An 18,167-nucleotide genomic window follows, 5' to 3' on the forward strand; every position below is an offset into this window, starting at 1 on the left:
GCATCCCCACAGGGGTGCCCAGGACGTGTCTGTATGAAATCCTACCCCAGGACGCCGCAGAGAGGGAACAGGGCTGCAACTGCCAAAGATGACTTTATCCCCCTGGCCGCTGCAGCCAGGGCATGGAAACAACCCGAGGTACAGCCCGAGCCCACTTTTCCCTTCCCGAGGAGGAGGAGGAAGAGGAGGCAGTGAGGGCTGCTGGGCCCTGGCAGGTGCTGAGCCCCCCACCCTGGCTGGTGGGAGCAGGGGAGGGGCTCTGAGGTGCAGGACAGGCTGGTGAGCTCCCCCCCGCCCCCAGCACCAGGACACAGCTCTGGGCTCCCCAGCGGGGGGAGGAGCTGCCCAGGGAGGCAGAGAGCACCCCCCCACCCAAGAAACCTTTTTCCCTTCTCCCACCCCCGCAGCTCACCCTTAGGACACAAATACATAAAAGCTGCCTGCCCCCTCAGCCCCCCGGACAGCAGTGGGGGGCTCCTCCAGGCTTCCCAGGGAGTGTGAAGGCAGGGGAGTGTGTGGCCAGGGGCCCCCTGGTCCCAGCTGTCCCAGGAACAGCGAGGGTGGGGGGGGGGCCTTCAGTGCGGACCACCCCCCTGGGTGCCGGCCCAGTGCCAGCCTTGGTGTCCCCTCAAGCTGGACAACAGTCACATCGGCCCAGGGGGCTGAGGACCCCTGGCCCAGCCCCAGAAACAGCCCTGGGGTGGGTGTGGAGGGGGAGTGGAGGGCTGGTGGTCCGGAGGCGGAGAGCCCGGGCTCCACGTCACATGATTTCACAGCAGGAATTCTGCTTTCGGGCCTAAGAAGAGAAGGAAAACCATCCGTAAAGCTCCCTGAGGGTTTGGGGGTCCCAGGGCCACCCACCTGCGGTCCCACACCGCCCCTCTCCTGCCAGAGGACAAAGCACAAAGGTTGATGACCCGGAGGCTCGTTTCCGTGTGGCCAGAGCTGGTGCCAGGAGCTGGGATGGCCATGGACCAGGGCAGGGTGCAGGACACCCCCAGTGAGGGGCTGGGGGCTCTGCAGCTGCCGCTGGGGCACCCAGGCTCTCTGCACCCCTCTCCTGGGGGAACAGGGCTGGTCCCTGCCTGGCACGAAGAGCTGTGCCCCCCAAGGATGACGCTGCACCCCTCCCCAGCTCCCTCGGGGAGGGGGTCATCCTCACACCCACCGTTTTGTAGAAGGCTTTGGATTGTGCCCCCAGCACCTCCGATTTGGAGACCAGGTCGTCCAGCTTCTCCCCACGCTCCAGGAGTGATTCCATGGTGTTGTGCTGCCAGAGAAAGGTGTGCTGAGCCCCTTCAGCATAGGATGGAGGTGCCACCACCCTCCTGCCACCTTCCTGCAGTACCCCCAGCCCTGCAGCCCCAAGGGAGATGGGAACTTGGGCAGGAACAGAGAGGAGGTCACCAGGCAGGGAGGAGACTGGCATGTGGAAGAGGGGTCAGAGCCCTGGGGCTAGTGTCCGGCCAGCTGGGAAAAGCCCAAGGAGAAAAAAGGGGGCAAGACAAAAAGAGGAAGAGGAAAGGAAGCTCCCACCCCAGGGAGGTCTCTGGGGAATGGCCTGGGGTGACTCTACCCTGCCCCACAATGTGCCCCAGGGTCCCCACTGGCTTGTGCAGGCACGAGCATCCAGCCCTGCAGCCTCACCAGGATGATTTTGGTCTCGTCCAGCTCTGCCTGCACTCGGGTCATCGGGTCAGCATCACGGGGGTTCTGGGGAGAAACAACATGGAAATGGTGCTGGCACCACCACAGGGACACCAGGGGGTGCACCGGGGTCCCAGCATGTGCCAGTGCTGCCCAGATATCTCCCCTGCCATTTTCAGGGCTGCAGGGAACACAGGAACCCTCTGTCCTGGTGCCCTGCAGGGTACCTGGTATTTGCTGAGGTATCCATCCAAGGCAGAGTAGCTGATGGTGGCAGGTGACCCTGAAGGCCAGTCCATCTTGCTGACCTGCCTGGAGAACTCATCCAGCACCTGCCAGGTGAGGAAGCAGTAGTTACCACCCAGGAGCCACAGCTGTGGGGCCACAGTGGCTGCAAGGGCTTTGCTCATCAAAATCGGAGATCTGGAGATTCTTGGGAAGGGACCTTACAGCTCATCCACAGCCCTGCCATGGTCAGGGACACCTCCCACTGGACCAGGCTGTTCCAAGCCCTGTCCAAACTGGCCTTGAACACTTCCAGGGATGGGGCAGCCACAGCTTCTTTGGGAAATCTGTGTTAGTCCCTACCACCATACAGGGAAGGGCTTCTTCCCCATATCCCATCTAACCCTGCCCTCTGGCAGTGGGAAGCCATTCCCCCTGGTCCCAAGTCCCTCTCCAGCTCTCTTGGAGCCCCTTTAAGTACTGGAAGGGGGTTTGGGGTCTCCCTGGAGCCTTCTCTTCTCCAGGCTTGCCTCCCTGGCTGGAAAACTGCCAGTGGAGAAGGACCTGGAGGTGCTGGTGCCAGGGGCTGGACATGAGCCCAGGTATGCCTAGGTGGCCCCTGGCCTGTAGCAGCCACAGCGTGGCCACAGGTCCAGGGCAGTGACCATCCTCTGTGCTGGCACTGCTAAGGGCCCTTGAGTGTCCACTTCTGGGCCCTTCATGGCAAGATGGACGCCGAGGGGCTGGAGTGTGTCCAGAGACAGGAACGGAGCTGGGGAATGGGCTGGAGCCCCAGGAGGAGACATGAACAGACAGACTTGGCAAAGGCCGAGGTGGCCAGCCCTGAGTGTCCAAAAGCCCGGCATGTGCCAGGCTCGAGGAGCCCTCACCTTGTCCAGCAAGGTGAAACAAACCCGCTGGGGATATTCGTTGTCTGCAATCACCACTCCGGCCAGCCCGTCACTCCGGACATACACGTGGCACAGGTAGTCTGCCAAGGAAACTCCTGTCAGAGGGGCAGCAAACGCCCTGAGCCCTCCGCAGCACCCACCCCCCTCCAGCCAGCCCCCACAGCTTCCCCCAAACCATCCTGGAAGGTGCCATCAGCACCTGCATTCTTCATTGCTTCCTTAGGAAAGGAGGAAGGGCTCAAAATCTGGGGCTCAGCCAAAGGGCTCACGTGTCCCACAGTGTGGGACACAAAACTGACATCCCATGGTAGGTGGAAGTAAATAAAAACCAGTGGGGGATGAGCTCAGCCCGATTTTAACTAATAACAAGGCTGGGGTGCCATTAAAGAGGCTCCAGCAGCCAATCCCACCAGTCCTGGGGCTCCAGAGGCACGTGGAGCAGGACAGGGAGGCTGCAATGAGGTGGGAATTTGGGATGTGGAGCCTGGACTTGCATGGCAAAGCTGGCACAGCCACCCTGCAGTGGGGTGGACTGGGGAGCTGGGGGGGCTGCAACCCCAGAGCTCCAGGGGTCCCAAGGAAGCCAGGGAGAGCGCAGGCACTGGAGCAGATCCCCGAGAACCTCTGCAGGTCCCAAAGAACCTCTGCAGGCCCCTGAGAACCTCTGCAGCTCCCCTGAGAACCTCTGCAGGTCCCCTGAGAACCTCTGCCGCGCTGTGCCGGGCTCACACCCATCCCAGCAGCTCCCACCACCAGTGCTGCCCCCCCAGGCTCTGTTTTGGGGTGACTTTCCCCAGAGTGGTGCCAGGGGAAGCTCTCACCTTGCTCCTTGACGGAGGCCCTGCTGCCCAGCGCCGAGCGCTCCGCAATCAGCTGGCTTGTGAACGTCATGAACTCCTGCACGCTGCGGGGACATGGCGCGGGCTGGGGACACGCTGGGGACCCAGCTGTGCCACAGCCCCCGCTGCACCGGGCCAACAAACCCTCCCCCCACCTGGACCCTGAGCCTCCGAGGAGTGGCAACCCCCAAACGGACACCTCCAGGCTCCAGGGGAGCACCCAGAGCCCTCCAGCTGCAGTGACAGACTGGTGTGTCCTTGGGCTGAACTCGCTTTTTGGGCATTTAGCAGAAAGCAAAAATGCCACTGAACCTGGCTCTGCCTGGCCAGCACCTGGGGACCAGCTGCATCATGGAATCATGGAATGATTTGGGTGTTTGACCCCCCCAGGCAGCCAGCCACCACTGTGAGTCAAAGCTAAAGAGCATCCTTAAGCCAGACTGGCTCTAATTTGGAACACATTCCTGAGCCCAGGCTCAGGCCTGTCCAACAGCCTCCTCAGCGAGCCCTCGTCACCCCACAGCAAAGGAAAAGAGGCCAAAAATAATGAGCAGCAATCAAATAAACCTGTTTCCAGAACACCACATCCTGGGCATGCTGGGATCAGCCAATGTGAGGCAACACATTCCCCAATTCAGCTGAAAAATCCCAGGAAGGGATATTTTATCAGGGATCAGGTTACAGAGCTCACCAAACACCAGGGAGTGGGACAGCTCCTACTTGGGAGGTGCCAAGGAAATGTCCCTGGACACAGACACTGGTGTGGCACAGACCGTGGTTTTCTGACAGTCTCCCGCTGCTGGAAGCAATTCCAGAGGGGAAACTGCCTCTCAGTTTACATCCCTTAGAGAGGTGTGCACTGCTCCCAGCCTGGACACAAGCTCCACAGAGACTCTGCACTGCAGGGAAAGGTCCAGCCCAAGGATTCCTGAGCATCCTGAACACCCTTGCTTCGTCAGAGAGGGAGCACGGACACCTCCCCCCAAGAGGAGGGACCTGCTGCCAGCCCCAGCCCCCCTCCATGACCCCAGGGCTTCATACAGACCACGGAGAAAACATTTAACATCACTGAGTCCAACCATGTGCCAGTTAGATCTTCAAGGACTGCTCCTCCACTGGGAATACTGGTTTTATTTCCCAGTATTCCGGAAGGAACTGGGCACTCAGTACCTCACTCTGCCAAATTCCTTGGCAGGTGTTCAGCAGGCACTGGCACAGCCCAGCCCTGTGCTCCTGCCCAGCAGGTTATCCCAGACCCAGCCCTCAACCCAAACACACCTTGAACATCACACCTGGGCCAAGCATCTCCGGTGAACAAACCCGGGACAAGCACCAAACCCTGGGAACACGCACAGACCACCCTGCTCCTCCTGAAAACCCAGAGCTCTCCTCAGGCACAGACGCAGCCTGCCGTGGGGGGAGCCCACAGCATGACCACACGGGGCATTTCTGGGGATTTGGGAAAAGAAGAGCTGCAGCTACAGCATGTTCTAGGGCTGGAGCTGGTGCTACTCGCACATCTGGCTGGGAAAGAGCTTTTTTAGACAGTCTCACTTCAGCCTTTCCCCTGGAATTACAGAGCCAAATGTGCCTGAGGCTCCATAAAACCTTGGCAGGGAAAGTTTGGGGTCCCAGAGGAATTTCCTAACTCCCCCACCCTTCGAAGCAACAACAACCTATTCCAGAGCTGTTCCTGCTTTGTTCCACAGCTCCAGGAGGATGTCAGGAGCTGCTGCAGCTCCCCGATCCCCCTGTGCCCGCAGTGGGACACCAGGAGCCTGGACTGGCACCAGGGCTCAGCCAGCTCACCTGAAGGCACTGGGGTAACCTGAGCAGGGTTCTGTGGGCTGGGAAGAGCTGACCCCACTGCCAGGGCATTCCCTGAGCCCACCTGGCTGCACTGTGGAGCCAAGCCTGCCCCGCTCCGGCTGCAGCTCCAGGAGTTTCACTGCACTCCTGAGGCTGATCCCTCACTCCGAGGGCTGCAGCAGGTCCCAGCTCCTCAGGAGAAGCTCTGGGGCTCTTCCCCCTTAGGAAAAGCCTCTCACTGCAGCCCCAGTGGGGCAGAAAACCTCCCAAAAACTTCTGCCTCCCCTCCCCGAGGTCCTACCTGAGCCAGCACACAGGAGCACCCACCTGGATCTCTGGAAGAAGTTGAAGGTGGACACATCGTAGGCAGCTTTGAGCAAGTGCACTTTGGGGTCACCTTTGTAAAGGACACTTAGGCTGTAGAGCCTCATGGCGGCGGCTCCGTGGGCCTGGGGGAAAGGGGGGCTTGGGGCTGGGGCCACGCAGGGGCCAGGACACCCCCGGGCTACCCCCGAGCCTGGGGTTCCCCCAAACCCTCCTCCCGCCGCAGCCAGCTGGAACACCCTGCCTGGAGCCCCCTGCCCAGAGCCCCGCCTGACTCCTCATCCTGGCCCGGCCCGGCCAAGCCAGCCCCTGCCCTCAGCTGGCCCAGTAAAACCCAGCACCCAGCCCAGTATAACCCAGTAAAACTCAGCACCCAGCCCAGTATAGCCCAGCACTCACCCCAGTATAATCCAGTATAACCCACCCCAGTATAACCCAGTAAGACCCAGCCAAGTATAACCCAGCACCCAGACCAGTATAATCCAGCAAAACCCACCCCAGTATAACCCAGTATAACCCATTAAAACCTAGCCCAGTAAAACCCAGTAAAACCCACCCCAGTATAACCCAGCCCCTCCACCCAGTGTAACGTGGCCACTCCCCAGTACAACCCACTGCAAGCCAGCCCTCGGCCCCCAGTAAGCCCAGCCAGCCCCGCGGGGCCCCGGGACCCCCCGCGCGGCCCCGGCCCGCGCCGGTACCGACGCTGCGGTCACGGCTCAGCGCAGGCGGCGGCCGAGCGACGATGGGCGCGACCCGGAAGTGGAACACGGCGGCCGGAAGTGCCGGAGCTGCCACGGGACGCCTCCTGCCCAGCGCACGCGCCAAGATCGCTCCGCCCCCTCAACCTTCTGACCAATCGGCGCCCGTTTCCCCGCTCTCCTGTGTCAGCCGGGCGGCCAATCAGCGCTGCGCTGGCGTCGTGGGGCGGAGCTTGTTCCCCGAGGCGGCCAGCAGGGGGCGCTGTGCCCGGCGGGGGCGCGGGGGCGGGGCCTGTTCGGCTCTGTGGGGCGGGGTCCCGCTGTGGGGCGGGGTCCCGCTGTGGGGAGAGGTCCCGCCGTGGAGCGGGGCCTGTTCGGCTCCGTGGGGCGGGGGTCCCCTGTGCGGGGTCCGGTCCCTGTGGCGTGGTGACCCTCTCTGAGAAGGGGGAGCAGCCTCCCCCGGGTGCTGGGGCCGCCCCGGGAAGTGGGGACCCTTCCATGGGGCGGTTCTGGCCCCTCCATGGTGGGGGGCAGGGGCTGAACCTCCCGAGGGTTTCGGACCCCTCCGCGGTGTGGGGACCCCTCAGGGTGGGCTGCCAGGGCCCTCAGTGGGGTGCTGTGGGGTGACACTGCGTCCCCTTGGTCCTGCTCTGCCACCCCTGTGCCCTCCCCAGAGCCCCCGCGGCCCCCCGGGGGCTGTCACCCCGGCGCCCGTCCGGGCTTCCCGGGGTGTCTGGGTAGAGGCTTCCCCGGAGCAGCGACAGGAGCTTTCGGGGTCCATCCATCCATCCCATTTGCATCTCCACCGTCCCCGGTTTGCGCGACACCAGCTGTGTGACGTGGGGGTTCCGCATCCCCCCTCCTCAAATCCGGCACCCACCCCCGGTCCCGGCGGCGCCCGGTGTGGATCCTCTCCCCTCGCGGAGGCTCGCGGCGCTGCCCCGCCGCCCTCGCCCCTCGGCGGATGTCTGCCGGCCGTGCCGTGCCCGCGGTCGCCATGGGAGCGTGCCGGTTGCCAAGCCGGCCGCTGGAGTGCTTGCCGCCACCATCGAGCCGTTGGCGTGACAACGGGGACACGGGTGACCCGGGGCGTGGTGCTCCGCGGGGAGGGTCCTGGCCGAGCCTGGCCAGCACACCAGGGAGGGTCCTGGCCGAGCGTGGCCAGCACACCGGGGGTCTCCGGAGCCCACCGCGCCGGGCTGGGACCCCCGCCCCGGGGATTGACTGACACGTTAAGGAAGCGAGCGGGAGAGCGTGAGCGGAACCCCACCGGAGCAAAGGATGTGGGGAGACAGGGCTGACCCCACCGGGGCCCCAGGCCCCGCTCCCTGCCCCTCCGCTTGAGGCCCGCGGCTACCGGGACTCCCTCGGTGGGTGCCGCGCTGGGCCGGCCGATGAGATAACGCAGCGAAAGTGGAGCATCCGCGTGTGCAGCGAGGCACGGAGCAGCCCAGCGCCCGCCGGACAGCCTCCAGGACAGGGCAGGGGCTCCCCCAGGCCAGGCACCACGGTGGGGACACAGGGGCTGAGGGGGGCACGGCTTGGCCCGCAGCCCACCCCACCCCGCACCTGCCCCCATGCTGGATCACCGAGCCAGGATGGAGAGCAGTAGGAAGGAGAAGGTGAGGCTGCTGCAGGGCAATGGTGGGGGGCCGGGGGCGGGGGGGCCCAGTGGGTGTGGGGAAGAGTGCAGACCCTCACTGAGGTTCCAGCCTTCCCTGGCGTGGGTGGCCAGGTGCCCCCAGCACCTCCCAAGGTTCCAGCAGAGACAGCCCAGAGGATGGCTGGTGGTGAGGACAGCAGCTCCTGGGCAGCCCAGGGGCAGCCCTGGGGGTCCCCATCCCTGAGGTCACCCCCCAGCACAGCACAGGCCCTACAGCACTGAGGGCTCCTGATGGAGTTGGGAGCATTTGTGGGACATTCTGCATCCCAACATTGCCCTGGGCATCTTGCAGCCACCCAGGATGAGATGGGGCCTGTCACCTCCTTCAGATGGCTGTCACCGTTGTCACTGAGGCACCCAGCAGGATGGCACAGGGCTCATCCCCAGCCAAAACCCAGCTCTTTGTCGGAAGCATCCTCTCCCAGATGGATTGAGCTCATGGGGTCATGGCAGCATCCCCTGCTGCCAACTGGGACGCCAAGGGGACACCGAGGGGACACTGAGGGGACTCATCACATGCTGGACCAGCAGAGATGGGTGTCACTGGCCACTGCAGCCAGCAGCCACATGGTTCCCAGCTCCATGCCTTTTGTGGGATGCATTGGAGCACACCATTTCCATGGGAAGCTGAGAGCCAGATAACATCATGTGGGAAGACCCAAATCCTGCCAGGGAAGGGCCAAACCCATTCTTTTCAAGGCGTGTGAAGAGACGAGTAGGGACGTGTGGTGTTGAGGTGGAAAAAACACTGGAGAAATAAAATTTGGACTCCTGGGTGCCAGCCTTGGGATGGGGACCCTCCGGCCGTGGCAGATCTGGGGTTCCCATGCCAAGTGGTGCCATGGGATGGATTAGCACTGAATACCTTCAGCCAACAACCCAGGACAGATGATCAGATCCAGCTCCATGCTTTCCTGGCAGGATTTTTCCAATTGCTCTGGGCCAAACACCCTCAGGATCAGGGCAAACCTCACCACAATGCTGCCCTGGGTGCCCAGCCCCATTCCGGGGGGGTCCGTGCTGCACTGGGGGCCTGGTGATGTGCCAGGATGGAGGGCAGCTGGACTGAGCCACGGCAAGGCGTGCCGCCAGGGTTGGGATGCTCCAAACCACACCCCAAACGATTTCCTGACCCCCCTACCCCAAAACCTGTCATGAAACCGCAGCCGACTCGAGGCAAACATCTGTGTGCCGGGAGGAGCACTGGAGCCTAGCCGGAGGCCGGTGACTAATGAGCCCTAATGCTGCCGGCTGCGGCTCCATCTGACAGCCGGGGCACCTGGCCCCAGCCCTGCCGCCTAATGGAGGCTGCGCCGAGCCCGGGGTTGCTACGGAAAGGATAAACACGGATCCTGCTTGCCAGGTGCTTCCCTGGAGTGGGCCCTGCGGCTCTCCCTGGCAGCGAGACGAGGCAGCAATCCCCAAGAATATTCCTGCCTGCCTGCCCTCTGCCCTGTGTTAGCCGCACATTTGATGGGTGAAAAATGGTACCCACAGTTCCCGGTGGGATGCAGGGAGAGGGATGCTCCCAGGGGAACAAGGAAGACACACCAGCATCTTCATCGTGAAAAAATCCCATATCCTTGGTGGGAGATGCTGTGCTCCTCAATGGCACGGCCAGAAGCACTCCTTGCTGGGAATGACTCTGGGATTCATCAGGATGGGATGTCCCAGGTTGCTGCTGGAATGGTGCCGGCTTCTACACAGCCATCCAAAAAATTCAGCTGGGTGACAGGGATGGCAGAAGCCCAGTGCCAGCCCTGGTCCCCAGGGACACCAGAGCTGAGCGTGGCGTCCTGCAGGCAGCACCAGAAGGGGGCTCGGTGCCTTGTGAGGGTCCTGTGGATTCCCTGGTGTCCCTGTTCAGTGGGAGGAGAATAGCAGAGTGATAGGATAAGTTATTTCAGGGTGGCCACATGCCAATGGGGAAAACAGGGCTGGGGGAAGGGAAACTTGAAGTTTCCTGAACTTCTTGCAGTTCAGGCCCCTTGCATCCCAAATCCCTGGCCCCTGGCTGATGCTGTGCTATGTGCAGGTGGAGCAGATCCTGTCGGAGTTCCGTCTGAAGGAGGAGGACCTGAAGAAGGTGATGTACCGGATGCAGAAGGAGATGGACCGAGGGCTCAAGCTGGAGACACATGAGGAAGCCTCTGTCAAAATGCTGCCCACCTATGTGCGCTCCACCCCTGAGGGCTCTGGTACGGCATCACTCCCAGTCCCTTGTGTGTCACGCCTTCCTCACAGCCCAGCAAGCTCCATGTGGAAGGCTGAGCCTGCCAAGAGCCCATCACCTTCTCGCCCTCTCCCTGGCTTTGCAGAGGTGGGAGATTTCCTGTCACTGGACCTGGGCGGCACCAATTTCCGTGTGATGCTGGTGAAGGTGGGCGAGGGGGAGGAGGGGCAGTGGAAGGTGAAGACGAAGCACCAGATGTATTCCATCCCGGAGGATGCCATGACTGGGACGGCTGAGATGGTCAGTGGAGCACACAGGGAGGGCATCCCATCCCTTCCCTTCCCAGTCCCTTTCATTGTATGTGTTTCAGTGGGAACGCTTGAGGGGACACACCCGTCCAGCCAGCAGAAGCTGGGGGTGTCCAAGCCTGGGGAACCCATAGTGGGGGACAGCATCTTTCCAAGGGCACTGGGAGGGTGGGGACATCCCTTGGGAAAGGCTGGACCTCCTGTCTTCCAGCTCTTTGACTACATCTCCGAGTGCATCTCTGATTTCCTGGACAAGCACCAGATGAAGCACAAAAAGCTGCCCCTGGGCTTCACCTTCTCCTTCCCTGTGCGGCATGAGGACATCGACAAGGTGAGGAGGTGTCCAGGCAGCACGAGGGCTTAGGGATCCCCAAGCCTCACCTACACCCACAGCCCCATTTCGGTCTGACCCCCATTCCAGGGCATCCTCCTGAACTGGACCAAGGGCTTCAAAGCCTCTGGCGCAGAAGGGAACAACGTGGTGGGGCTGCTGAGGGATGCCATCAAACGGCGAGGGGTGAGAGGATCAGACCGTGCCGGTGCCGCCACGGCGCGGACACCCTGGCACCCTGGGCTGTCCCTGCCAGGGGCTCACTGCGGCCTGGCTGTGCCTGCAGCAGGGCCACTGGAGCCCGGTGTGTCCCCAGGAAGGGACCACTGGAGCGCAGCTGTCCCCACAGTGGGGCTGCTGGAGCCAAGTGTGTCTCTGGGCAGGGCTGTTCCGTGTCTGTGCGCACATGTGTGCATGACACGTGCCCAGGTCCCCACCCTTGGGGACTGTCCACCCCAAACCTGCCTGGTGTGGGACAGCCTGACCCCCCCATGAGCCCACAATGGTTCCTTTCCCCAGGACTTCGAGATGGACGTGGTGGCAATGGTGAATGACACGGTGGCCACGATGATCTCCTGCTACTACGAAGATCACCGGTGCGAGGTTGGGATGATTGTGGGTAAGATGCCCCTTCTACAGGGACACGTGGCTGCACAGGGAACGGTCTCATGGGCCTGCTCCCCTGCTGCCCATCCCCCATCCTTTTGGGAAGACACTCCAATGACAGAGGGGTGGCAGTGGCACTCTGCTGAGGTGTCTGGTGGTTGGGACACCTGATGGCATTGCCTGGCCCCAGCATGGTTGGGGCACTTTGGGAGTAGAAAGGGGGAGGTCATCATAACAGGGCTGCCCTGCCCCCAGGCTGTTGGTGGCTCTGGCCTGTGTTAGTCCCTACCACCCTCACAGGGAAGGATTTCTTCCCGGTATCCAATCTAAATCTCCCCTCTTTTAGTTTAAAACCCTTTCCCCATGTCCTGGAGCCACCCTTGAAGTAGTTGTATACCATGGTGCCAGTCACCACGTTGGGGAACATCCCTCGGGCTCCATATGGGTCCCAACCCCTGCCCCAGCACATCTGGACCCCCTCCAGTCCTTCCCCATTGCTCCACAACACTACCCCAGTTTTATCCCAGTTGGGAGGGGAGGGCTGTGGTGGGGGGGTGTCACTGCTGTCCCCCTCGCCGCCCAGAGCCATCCCCAGTTCCCGGCAGGGACGGGCTGTAACGCCTGCTACATGGAGGAGATGCACAACGTGGAGCTGGTGGAGGGCGATGAGGGGCGGATGTGCGTGAACACGGAGTGGGGGGCCTTTGGTGCCTCCGGGGAGCTGGATGAGTTCCTCCTGGAGTACGACCGCGTGGTGGACGAGACCTCACTTAACCCCGGTCAGCAACTGTAAGGAATAGGAGAGATCCAGTTCCTCTGGGCGTCCCCCCCCCGGTCCCCTGTGCCACGCTGGGCTCAGCCCCAGCACGGGCATCCTTTGCCCTGGGCCATGCCCATGCACAGGAACACATCCAGCAAGGAGGAGGGGAAGGAAAGAGGGAGTGCTGTGGGAGGTGACCTTTCAAATCCCAGCTCTGATGCCGCCCCCTGGCCTATGCCCCCCCGCAGGTACGAGAAGATCATTGGGGGGAAGTACATGGGGGAGATCGTGCGGCTGGTGCTGCTGAAGCTGGTGGATGAGAACCTGCTCTTCAATGGGGAGGCCTCTGAGAAGCTCAAGACTCGCGGGACCTTTGAGACCCGCTTCATGTCCCAGATTGAGAGGTACGAGGCTGGAGGTGGCACCCCCAAACCTGCCTGCAGGATGCATCGCACTGGGAGGTCTGTGCTCTCACTCCACACTGGTACAGGCATACTGAGGAGTCTGTGCTCCTGCTCTGTACTGGGCTGTCCCACAGGGGGATCCCCCTGTTCCATCATCCCACACCAGTCTGCTTTGACTGCCTCATTTTGGGGTCCTTTATCCTGTTAGCCCACACCAGTCTACTCTGACTGTCCATCTTGGAGTCCCTGTGTTCTGCCACCCAAACCGCAGTGTCCCCTGTCATGGGCCCATCATGATCCCATCACTCTGTCCAATATTGGGGTCCCCATGTCCCATCACCCCACATTAGGGGGACCCACTTCTAGGTCCCTCTGTCCCATCACCCCACATCAGCCCTATATTGGGGTCCTCCATGCCATCACCCGACATCAACCTGCTCTGACTGACCCAGCTGGGGTTCCCCATCCTGGGACCCCATACAGCTGTCCTGTGTGAGGATCCCCCATCCCATCACTCCCCCATCCCTCTCCAGCTGCCTCACGCAGGGTCCCCACCCTTCAGCCTTTGCTGAGCCCCTTTTCTCCCCCACCCCAGTGATTCTGATGACCGCAAGCAGATCTACAACATCCTGTCGGCCTTTGAGCTGCTGCCGTCACGGACAGACTGTGAGATCGTGCGCCAGGTGTGCGAGAGCGTGTCCACCCGGGCTGCCCAGATGTGCTCAGCCGGGCTGGCCGGCGTCATCAACCGCATGCGGGAGAGCCGCAGCCAGGACACCCTCAAGATCACAGTCGGCGTCGACGGCTCCGTCTACAAGCTCCATCCCAGGTGGGGATCCCCAGGCCCCAGTGACAGCCCTATCCTCTCCCTTCATCCCCCAAACCTTGACCCCATTTGTGACCCCCTGTTTCCCACTCCCCAGCTTCAAGGACCACTTCCACGCCACGGTGCGGCAGCTGACGCCTGGCTGTGACATCACCTTCATCCAGTCGGAGGAAGGCAGTGGGCGTGGGGCCGCCCTCATCTCAGCCGTGGCCTGCAAGATGGCCTGCATGATGGGGCAGTGAGCTGGACTCAGAGGGGGGAAGGCAGGGGCCGGTGGTCCTGCTCGGAGCGCTGTGGGAGCAGACACAGACGCGTCAAGGAGGCGGCTCCGGCCCCCCAATAAACGGGGTGTGTGTGGACTTCTCTGGGGCCGCTTGGGCCAGTCATCCTCTCCCCCCGTGCTGGTAGAGAGACCCCCATGGGGCTGCCCCACATGTATGGGGTGGCCAAGGAGCTTCCTGTGCCCTTACCTCCCTCCCCCCTCCTCACACAGCTGCAGCAAGGGGGGCTCCAGCGCACCCCAGTCCCTTTGCTGGGAGAAAGCCCCCCCAAGGGAGTTGGCCTAGGGATAAGGGGCTCTTTGGGGGGGATTTCAGGGTAGAGGAGCTCCCCACCAGTGATCCCTGGGGTGCAGAGGCTGACCAGAGTGCAGCGGAAATGGGCCACATGGAGGAGGGCATACTGGGGGGATCCCCTCCAGCCATGTCCCCACCCATGTTCCCTGAAAGGTCTGGGGCATCCCAGAGATTTGAGTTCACCACAGGGTCTGGAGCAGAGTATTGGAGTCCCTCTAGGGGTCATGGGCACCCCAGGGTGTTTGGGATCCTTCCTTTAGGGATCTGGCAGTACCAGAGCATATTGTGGTTCTCTGAAGGCTCTGGAAGCAACGCAGGGTTTTGGGCCACTCTGAGAGTCTGGAGCAGCCCAGGGTGGAGGGGTCCTCTTGGGACACCACAGGGTGTTGGGATCCCTTTGGGGATTTGGGGCACTCCAGGGTCTGGGGCCAGCTCGGAGTGTTGGGGTCAGCCTGAAGGTATGGGTTATAGCTGTGATATCTGGGGCCAGCCAGGGGGGTCTGAGGGTGCCCTGGGACACAGGGGCACCCAGGATCTAGGGCCATCTCGAGGTGCTGGGGTACCTCTTGGGCATCCGGGACCACCTGGGGGGACTGGATCACCATAGGGTATGGGGCCAGCCCAGGGGGCTGCGACTACCGAGGGACCTTGGTGTCCTCGCAAAGTGCAGGGTCACCCCGTGGCTGGGACTGCACATTGAAGGGCGGGAGACACAGGGGGCGTCTGTGTCACCCCAAGGGACAAAGCCACCCAGCGTGCTGCTCCTGAAGGCCCTGGATCTGTGGGTGGCACTGGGATCCCACAGCTCACTGCGGGAGGAGCAGGGGATCTCTCTGCTCTGCTCCGCTGCAGCCCTCAGCCTGCAGGATTCCCTGCGTTCTGATTGGTTTGCACAGAAAGGCATCCTTGAGCTCTGATTGGTGGCAGCCCTCAGACACCTGTTCTGATTGGCTGGGGACAAACAGAAGAGATTCCCTGCACTGCAATTGGCTGGAATTAAAGGAAAAAAAAAAAAAAAAAAAAAAAAAGGGTGCGAAAATCCCTGTGCTCTGATTGGCTGGGGCTGCAGAAGGGATTCCCCGTGCTCTGATTGGCTGGGGCTGCAGAAGGGATTCGCTGTGCTCTGATTGGCTGGCGCTGCAGAAGGGATTCCCGGTGCTCTGATTGGATGGGGCTGCAGAAGGGATTCCCTGTGCTCTGATTGGCTGGCGCTGCAGAAGGGATTCCCGGTGCTCAGCTGGGTCAGTGCCAATGCCGGGCAGCAAGGATGGTCCCAAGCCCACAGCAGTGCCGGTGACAAGTGGATGACAGGTACCAGTGCCGAGTGCAGGGACAGCTGCAGTGCCAGGCACAGGGTGCTGTGAGGGGACAGTGAGAGCCAGGACCACCCAGGTGTGCAAAGGGAACCGCTCACTCCAACCCACATGAGACGCATCCCCACACTAACACTGCCACCTTCGGTGTCACTTTGGCCCTGCTGGGGGCAGGCCAGGGCCAGGCTGTCCCCTGCCAGGGCCTGGTGCCATGCACCCTTGTCACCGTGTCCCTCCAAGGCAGACAAACAAGACCCAGAAGCCAGAGGAGGGACTTTACTGAGGGGGAGGGGGATGGCAAGGCTGTGGGGGCATCAGGGGCTGGAGAAGCATCAGGGTTTGGGGGCACTCGGGGCTGTGCCTGTGGAGAGAGGAAAGAGTAGGGGGTGAGCCAGGGGCCAGCGGAAGCAGCTTCTCCAGCCTTCCCCCTGCTCTACCATGCACTGCGGGGCGACCTGGCTCACCCCCACCCTACAGCGCTGCAGCAGGGAAGGTTCAGAAACCACAAGCACACTCCCACCCCTCCAGCAGGCGTGGGGTGAGGGATGCAGGGTGCAAAGTGCAGGATGCAGAGGGGGGGATGTGGGGTGCAGGATGCAGGGTGCAGGATCAGGATGCAGGGTGCAGGATCAGGATGCGGGGTGCAGGATCAGGATGCGGGGTGCAGGATACAGGGTTCAGGACACAGTGCAGGACTGGGACAGGGAGTGCAGGACATTTGGTGCAGGATCAGGATATGGGTGCAGGATGTGGGTTCGGGTGCAGGACACAGTGCAGGACGGGGGGTGTGGGATTACCATGCAGAGTGCAGGATCAGGATGTGGGGTGCAGGGCACAGGGTATGGGACATGGGGTATGGGACGGGATGCAGGATATGAGGTGCAGGACACAGGATGCAGGATCAAGATACAGGTGGGCACTGACCGTGGCCACTGCTCAGGACCGGCAGATGCCCATGGCAGTGCAGATGTCCCGGGGCGTGTCCCCGTTCTGAAGCTCCTCCTTGATCTGGTCCCGGTACTTGTTCATCAACCGCTGGCACACCTTGCCGAGGACCCGGCCCAGCATCCGGCAGCCCTTCTGCAGGGCTGCTGCCACGGCCGACTGCCAAAGCCACCACAGGTCAGGGGGCCAGAGGGAGAGGGCCCCCAGCCCGGCCCCCCAGACCCTCATCACCCCTCACCTCGTCGGGGTTGTCACCTGCCAGCGACTGTATCTTCTTCAGGACCTTGGTACACAGGCTGCACTTAATCCCCCTGCCCTGCCCCACGCCGTCCCCGTCAGCCACATTCCCCTGTGGGGACACAAACATCCTCAGGGCTGCCTGGACCCCTGGGTGGCCCTGGCAGTACTTGGGGCTGGGGGGCTCACCAGGGCCAGGCTGTCGCGGAGGTGCTGGCACTGCTGCTCCCAGCCACAGCGCGCAGCCGTGGCCGTGTCCCAGCACCAGGACGCTGGGTCACCCTGGCAGGGCGGGGGAGCCGTGGCCTGTGCTGCTGCACGGGGACAGGACAGTGAGCGTGGCTGCAGGCTGGGTGCCCATCACTGAGGTCCCCAGACCCTAAACCACCAGCCCCAGGTATTCAGCCCCATCCCCACCACCCCTCCTGCCTGTACTCACATCCTTCTGTTCCCACCGTCCCTAGGTCGCCATGCAGACCCTGTCCCCAACACCCCCAGGTGCCAGTCCCAACATGGGCACCGAGCCGATCCCTGCCACCCCCAGGTGCTTGTTCCCCATCCCCACAGGCCCCCCCATCCTTCCTGCCTGTCCCCCTGTCCTCCTTCCCACCTCCCTGAGTGCTTGTCCCTACACAGACCCCATGCCCATCACACACAGGTCCCCACACAGATCCCAGCCCCCCAGCTCAATCATCCAGGCTGCCATCTCCATGGTCCCCACGTGTCCTGTCCCCTCCACCTCGGGGTGACCATCAGGAGGGTCCCCATTACCTGCCAGCAGCAGCAGCAGCAGCAGGAAGGTGGCAGCCATGGTAAGCCCACGGAGCCGACAGCAGGTCACTGACAGCGGGTGACTGCCTGCATCCTGACACCTCTTATAGATGGCTGCGGGGGCGGGGGACCAAAACCCCAAAACCCCTCAAAACTGAGCACGGCTGCTCCCCAGGGCCCTTCCTGCCTCACAGCTCCACCCCGCAGGAAAGGGTTACGGGGGGGACATGGGGGAGCTCAGCACCCCCAGCCTCGCCCCTCAGGGAAATCCACTAAGTGTGGGGCGCGAGGGGTGGCCAGACCCCGAGATCTGTCCCGAGACCGGGAGGCCTGTCCCGGGTCCTCCTCGGCCCCCTCCGGGCTCTGGGGAGCCCAAGAGCTCAGTGTCCCGGCGGGGTCCGTCCCGGTGTCCCCTCTGGGGTCGGTCACGGTGTGCCCTTCACCCCACGGCTTCCGAGGGGCCCCGGGTCGGGCGTCGGTGTCCCGCTGTCCCGGTGTCTCTCTGTCCCGGTGTCCCGCTGCCCTCCATGTCCCCTCCCTGCCCCCCTCCCCCCCCGGTCCCCTCCATGTCCCCTCCCGGTCCCCTCCATGTGCCCTGCATGTCCCCTCCCTGTACCCCCTCCCGGTTTCCTCCGTGTCCCCTCCGTGTCCCCTCCATGTCCCTTCCATGTCCCTTCCCTGTCCCCATCCCGGTCCCCTCCCGGTTTCCTCCGTGTCTCCTCCCGGTCCCCTCGCGCCGCCCCCACCCCGCAGCGTTCTCGCGGCGGCTGTGACGTCACTTGGCCGCGCGACGCGCAAC

The 18,167-nt window shown here is 62.7% G+C and overlaps 3 protein-coding genes across 9 annotated transcripts; 1 reads left to right on the top strand and 2 right to left on the bottom strand.

Annotated features, from left to right (window-relative positions):
• Positions 1 to 74: 74 nt before the first annotated feature.
• On the bottom strand, positions 75 to 8,035 carry YKT6 (YKT6 v-SNARE homolog). 4 transcript variants are annotated; one of them, XM_053966392.1, is made up of 8 exons: positions 7,337 to 8,035; positions 5,759 to 5,880; positions 3,605 to 3,687; positions 2,763 to 2,863; positions 1,875 to 1,979; positions 1,648 to 1,713; positions 1,169 to 1,270; positions 75 to 796 (listed from the first exon to the last, which is right to left on the bottom strand). In XM_053966392.1, the coding sequence occupies exons 1-8, from the start codon at positions 8,033 to 8,035 to the stop codon at positions 761 to 763; spliced, it is 1,314 nt and encodes a 437-aa protein (XP_053822367.1). In that variant the 3' UTR covers positions 75 to 760. The 4 variants fall into 4 exon arrangements, with proteins under 4 accessions (XP_053822367.1, XP_053822369.1, XP_053822368.1 ...); XM_053966394.1 differs by lacking the exon at positions 7,337 to 8,035 and adding an exon at positions 6,461 to 6,610; XM_053966393.1 differs by lacking the exon at positions 7,337 to 8,035 and adding an exon at positions 6,457 to 6,609.
• GCK (glucokinase) lies at positions 7,999 to 13,890 on the top strand. 4 transcript variants are annotated; one of them, XM_053966386.1, is made up of 10 exons: positions 7,999 to 8,078; positions 10,155 to 10,317; positions 10,438 to 10,592; positions 10,812 to 10,931; positions 11,022 to 11,117; positions 11,451 to 11,550; positions 12,143 to 12,326; positions 12,546 to 12,701; positions 13,297 to 13,530; positions 13,625 to 13,890. In XM_053966386.1, exons 1-10 carry the CDS (start codon positions 8,034 to 8,036, stop codon positions 13,767 to 13,769), a joined length of 1,398 nt encoding a protein of 465 aa, XP_053822361.1. In that variant the 5' UTR covers positions 7,999 to 8,033; the 3' UTR covers positions 13,770 to 13,890. The 4 variants fall into 4 exon arrangements, with proteins under 4 accessions (XP_053822361.1, XP_053822362.1, XP_053822363.1 ...); XM_053966387.1 differs by lacking the exon at positions 11,022 to 11,117; XM_053966388.1 differs by lacking the exons at positions 7,999 to 8,078; positions 10,438 to 10,592 and having other exon boundaries at positions 10,240 to 10,317.
• Positions 13,891 to 15,673: 1,783 nt separating this feature from the next.
• Positions 15,674 to 18,146, bottom strand: LOC128800912 (saposin-C-like). Its single transcript, XM_053966421.1, has 6 exons — positions 18,115 to 18,146; positions 17,369 to 17,482; positions 16,787 to 16,911; positions 16,599 to 16,709; positions 16,340 to 16,519; positions 15,674 to 15,776 (listed from the first exon to the last, which is right to left on the bottom strand). The coding sequence occupies exons 2-5, from the start codon at positions 17,406 to 17,408 to the stop codon at positions 16,352 to 16,354; spliced, it is 444 nt and encodes a 147-aa protein (XP_053822396.1). The 5' UTR covers positions 17,409 to 17,482; positions 18,115 to 18,146; the 3' UTR covers positions 15,674 to 15,776; positions 16,340 to 16,351.
• Between the last annotated feature and the right edge of the window lie 21 nt (positions 18,147 to 18,167).

The sequence above is a fragment of the Vidua chalybeata genome, chromosome 28 (genome assembly GCF_026979565.1).
Source record: "Vidua chalybeata isolate OUT-0048 chromosome 28, bVidCha1 merged haplotype, whole genome shotgun sequence".
NCBI classification, from domain to species: domain Eukaryota; kingdom Metazoa; phylum Chordata; class Aves; order Passeriformes; family Viduidae; genus Vidua; species Vidua chalybeata.